At 36.8% G+C, this 3757-nt stretch overlaps 1 protein-coding gene across 1 annotated transcript; it reads left to right on the top strand.

Moving 5' to 3' along the window:
- The first annotated feature begins 501 nt into the window (after nt 1–501).
- On the top strand, nt 502–1488 carry LOC115739880 (putative pentatricopeptide repeat-containing protein At5g13230, mitochondrial). Its single transcript, XM_030673174.2, has one exon. It carries the CDS (start codon nt 502–504, stop codon nt 1486–1488), a length of 987 nt encoding a protein of 328 aa, XP_030529034.2.
- Nucleotides 1489–3757: the final 2269 nt, after the last annotated feature.

Here is a 3757-nt window from a genome sequence, read left to right as displayed (position 1 = left end):
TTCAACACTAAAAATGATAAAACTCATATGATATGTGCATATATTTCTAAAAGATGAGAGAAATATTTGTTTTGACAATAAACAAATCATACTCACCACGACCCTAGATATAGAGGCTTTTTTTTGTTTGGGATATGTTCACGAAGATGTCTTGAAACTTGTCACCAAAATACAATTAAATTTTAATTAAAATTTGCAAAAAGTGTCAAATTCTAAAACTTGTTAAATTTGTGTAATCGAGTCATTTCATTAACTTCGTCCACTTCGGCTAGATGTTGATTTCTTTTTAATACTTTCTATTTCTTACGTAATAATGACGTGACTAAAATGATGTCGTTTTGGTCCGAATATGATTTTTAATATAATTCTTATTTTACTTGAAGGAAAAAGAAAACAGAAAAGAAAAAACTAGCGGGAGGGCTTTGTAGCCCTCGCCGACGTTGCCGCCGCTGCCCCACCACAGCCGGGAAGGAACGTGAGCACGAGGAAGACGAGAGTCGCATGATCAAATTCCTGAGCACGAGAGCGTTGCGATGTGCGAGCGTTGCGACTCCATGCGATGGTCGTGGACTCCACAGTTTCCTCCACTCGTCAGCACGTGGGTTCTCGGCCCAGGCCGCCCGTCTGCTCGAGCAATGTCCAAGCGACTCGGAGCTCCCGCCTTCAGACTTCGACTCTCGTTCCTACGCCGGTATGCTCCAAGACTGCATCCGCAGCGGCGACCCCACTTTGGCCAGGCCTCTCCACTGCGACGTCATCAAGAGGGGTGCTTGCCTGGACTTGTTCGCTTCCAACATCCTTCTCAATGCGTACGTGAAGTCCGAGCTCTTGGGGGATGCATGCATTCTTTTCGACGAATTGCCCACGAGAAATACCATATCGTTTGTGACGTTGATCCAGGGCTTAGCGCAGGCCCTCCGGTTTGGCGAGGCTGTCGAATTTTTCGTTAGGCTGCATAGGGAGGGGCACGAGCTGAATCCATTTGCTTTCACTACTTTCTTGAAATTGCTTGTGAGTGTGGTGAGGGCAGACATGGCTGGTGCTGTTCATGCATGCATATGTAAGTTGGGCCATGCTACGAATGCTTTTGTTGGGACAGCTTTGGTAGATGCTTACTCTGTGGGTGGATATGTTTCCTGCGCCAAGGATGTTTTTGGTGGGATTGTTTTCAAGGACATGGTTTCCTGGACTGGGATTATATCCTGCTGCGCTGAGAATGGATGCTTCGAAGAGGCCATGGGTTTCTTCTCTCGGCCGAAAGAGTTTGACTTCGCCATGGCTTTTTGGAGAAGAAAAAGAAGGAACGTTTCTTGGAGTTTTCTGGGGAAGTTTTTGGATGGGGGAGGTTTTGATTTTCTTGGCAGAGTGGGGAGTTGCCGAATGGTGAAGGAGACGATGAACAGTGGATCCAGGGGAGGGTCGCCAGGCAGCCGCGAGCTCGCCGCTGGTTCTTTGTGTGGGGGTCCTTTTAAAAAAAAATTAAATTAAATTTTAGCTTATTTTTAAATTAATTTAAATAAAATTTACGGTAAAAATCAAATTTGGATCAAAATGACGTCATTTTAGTCATTTTATCGCCATGTAGGATAGATAAAATATTAAAAAAAACCACATCAGCATTTTTCGTTAGCCAAAGTAGAGGTAATTAATAAAAGGAATCGATTGTACTAATTTGATAAGTTTTAGGATTCGATTATACTTTTTGTAATTTTAAAACTCAATTGCAACTTCGTAATAAATTGTTAGGATTTTTAGTGAACATATTCCCTTTTATTTTATTGTTTTTCATTTTTTGTGAGTTGAGGGATGGATATATAGTTGTTTTGTAGTACACAAATTACAGTAGTACACTCCCCCTTCTTTTCTAGTTAAATAGCAGTACATTTTCGTTAGTACAATATTCCTTTTCTTTGGTGGAAAAACAAGATTGGATATAGATAAACTCGAAAAAAGAAGAAGAAAAAAGATTAGACTAGCTTTAAAATGGTCGACAGGATTTTTAAGGTTTTTAAGGCGTGAATAATAATCATTCTCTTTTTGGACCTTATTTCAGTGTCGAAATATATATTTCTATTTATATTCCTCGGGATGAGTTTCTGAATAGATACGCGTTTGATAACGGCACTAAATTTCTATTTTCGGATAAGAAATTCTTTTGATAACAACATAAAATTTCTACGATTATCGATGTTGGGGCTCGATCGGTGGATCGAAGACTAGCAAAAAGCGACCGATGGCCAATGGATGGTGAACGGCGGTAGGGATGCGAGAGAGGCTTTCGAAGACGGATGGTGGCCAACGAACGATAATCGGCGAGTGCCGGCCTCAGACTAGATATTAGTGGTGGGTGACCGGCAGTAGGAACACGAGAGAGAGGGAGACCATACCCGAGAGGGAGTGAACCATGAGAAGAATTTTTATTTTTATTTATGTTCAAGAAATAGAAAAATAAAAAAAATTACTTCTTATTTCTGTTCTAAATCCATTTCTGGGCCAAAAAAATTATTTCGAAAATAGAAAAATGAAATTTTGTTACCAAATAGATTGCTGTTCCAAACATGTTCCAATAGAAAAATAGAAAAATAGGAAAATAGAACTATTGTCATGTGTGCCCCTTATATCCAAAATTTAAAAGATATATTTATCGAATAACAAACTTCTTAAACTAATACAATTAAAACAACATATAAATAATATTTGAATCCTAATATATAAATTCAATTTAACAAATAAAAATAACGACATTTTGTTTATATTTGTCGTATTTATACATTTAAAATTATTTCTATTTTATAATATAATTTCGTTATATATAATCATACCTAGTATTTATATTTTAGTAATTAAGTAGTTTAGATGTATTAGTATATTTTAATATTTAATAAAATTATATTAGAAAATGATGAAGGGGAAAAAAGAAATAAAAAAAGAATTAGAAAAAGAGTGGGAAAATAATAATAAAAAGCAAATGAAATTGAAGTAGGCAACAATGTTGTGAAAGATTTTTACCATCTCCATTTGTGCATTTTTTAGATTCATTTACACTGATATACCGTTTATATTAAATAATGAATAAGATAGAATGTGAAAAATTGCTGGCTTTATTGTCACGATCCATCGAATTTCATATCATATCATATCCAGTCTTATTTTGTTTAGAAATTTAGATGCTCAAACGTAGCCAATAGGATTGTTACCTATTTAAGAATCAGACTTCAAATCGATGTCGCTCTTTATTAAGATCCATGGTCGTGGTTGTGGAACCAGTGAGAGAAAGTATCTTATGCCAATTCAATATGATGACATCACCTATTGTCCGAATCCAACTGGGGAAGGGGCAAAAATTGCAATTCCATTGACTAATAACACGAAAAGTAATGTCAATTTAAAGGGACAGAACTCTAGATTCCCCGAAGGACATGACTCGCAGACGCATTTACGAAAAGGATGGTTCACCTTCTTCCCATACAAAATCCATTTTCCGACAAGAATGATGACTTGACGTCGACTGGGCCCCGCTACTCAATCATGCTGTTCCGGGTTTCGTGGTGGGACCCGCATGAACTAGGAGCTCCGATGATATCGTTAAAATAATATAAAGAGAATGTAAAGAATCTTGATATATTTCAATATCTTTTGAATTAGAATACACGAATCTATTTATAAGCTTCATTAGATACGCAAAATTTTGAAAGATACGTATAATTGATATAATTATCAAAATTTCTATAACATAAGAAATTATCTTACAAAATCC

This window comes from Rhodamnia argentea, chromosome 10 (assembly GCF_020921035.1).
Source record: "Rhodamnia argentea isolate NSW1041297 chromosome 10, ASM2092103v1, whole genome shotgun sequence".
NCBI classification, from domain to species: domain Eukaryota; kingdom Viridiplantae; phylum Streptophyta; class Magnoliopsida; order Myrtales; family Myrtaceae; genus Rhodamnia; species Rhodamnia argentea.
This window is presented reverse-complemented; position numbering and strand designations above follow the sequence as displayed.

Bases quoted from the DNA above. Each gene is read 5' to 3' on its own strand.
- LOC115739880 (XM_030673174.2), top strand. From the start codon at position 502: ATGATCAAATTCCTGAGCACGAGAGCGTTGCGATGTGCGAGCGTTGCG.